Raw genomic sequence first — 930 nt, forward strand, 5'->3', positions numbered from 1 at the left:
CGCAGGGGTGTTGTTGGGATGGGGGAAGCAGAGGGGTGGGCAGCTTGGGGTGGGGTGTCCCCAGCAGGCCAGACTCCGAAAAAGAGGGGTGTCCCACCCACACCGGGTGTCTCCCAATTCCTCTAGACGTGGACGAGTGTGCCGAGGGCCTGAGCCACTGCGGCCCCTTCAGCGCCTGCCTGAACGAGCCGGGCAGCTACTGGTGCGAGTGCCACGGGTACCGGCCGGCGGGGGACGGGTACTCCTGTGTGCGTAAGTGCCAGCCCCACGGTTCAGGGTCCCCTCTGCCCCACGGGGGGTCACCTCAGCCACCCCTTCACACCTCTGTCCCTCCAGCGCTGGTGCCAGTGACCAACCCCTGCGAGGACGGGAGCCACCCCTGTGCACCAGGGGACCGGGCTCGGTGCCTGCCCCGCGCTGGGGGCCCTCCCGCCTGCCAGTGCCTGCCCGGGTATGCTGGTGATGGCATCCACTGCTCTGGTACGGGGACACGGGAGGGACTGCAGGGTGCCAGCGGGGTGTCCTGCCCTGGCTGAGCCCCATCCCCACCCCCTGATCATCCCCATCCCTGCACAGACGTGGATGAGTGCGCTGAAAACCCGTGTCACCCGGCTGCCACCTGCTACAACAGCCCAGGCTCCTTCTCCTGCCAGTGCCAGCCTGGCTACCAGGGTGATGGCTTCCAGTGCACGCATGGTGAGGCCACCCGGCTTGTCCCCACGCTGGCTCTGCCCTGTGTGCTTCCCCATCCTCACTCTGCTGTTCCTTTGGCTTTCCCGGTGGCAGAAGGGATGACGCAGCGGCTGACCCCCTGCCAGCACGATCAGATGTACCCACGGGCAGTGCTCCCAGGACCCTCGCCGGTGGGTGACGGACACGTTCCCCAGTGTGAGGAGGACGGCGGGTACCGGCCGCCCCCGTGGCAACGCC

General features: G+C 68.2%; 1 protein-coding gene across 1 annotated transcript in view; it reads left to right on the forward strand.

Annotated features, from left to right (window-relative positions):
• NID2 (nidogen 2 (osteonidogen)) overlaps nucleotides 1–930 on the forward strand; it is a 21,378-nt gene that overhangs the window by 13,982 nt on the left and 6,466 nt on the right. Inside the window, exons 10-13 of the mRNA XM_010004252.1 lie at nucleotides 127–252; nucleotides 337–480; nucleotides 577–696; nucleotides 787–904. Of these exons, the coding sequence (XP_010002554.1) occupies nucleotides 127–252; nucleotides 337–480; nucleotides 577–696; nucleotides 787–904 (508 nt within the window). The remainder of the gene's footprint in view (nucleotides 1–126; nucleotides 253–336; nucleotides 481–576; nucleotides 697–786; nucleotides 905–930) is intronic.

The sequence above is a fragment of the Chaetura pelagica genome, unplaced genomic scaffold, assembly GCF_000747805.2.
Source record: "Chaetura pelagica isolate M959 unplaced genomic scaffold, ChaPel_1.0 scaffold141, whole genome shotgun sequence".
NCBI classification, from domain to species: Eukaryota; Metazoa; Chordata; class Aves; order Apodiformes; family Apodidae; genus Chaetura; species Chaetura pelagica.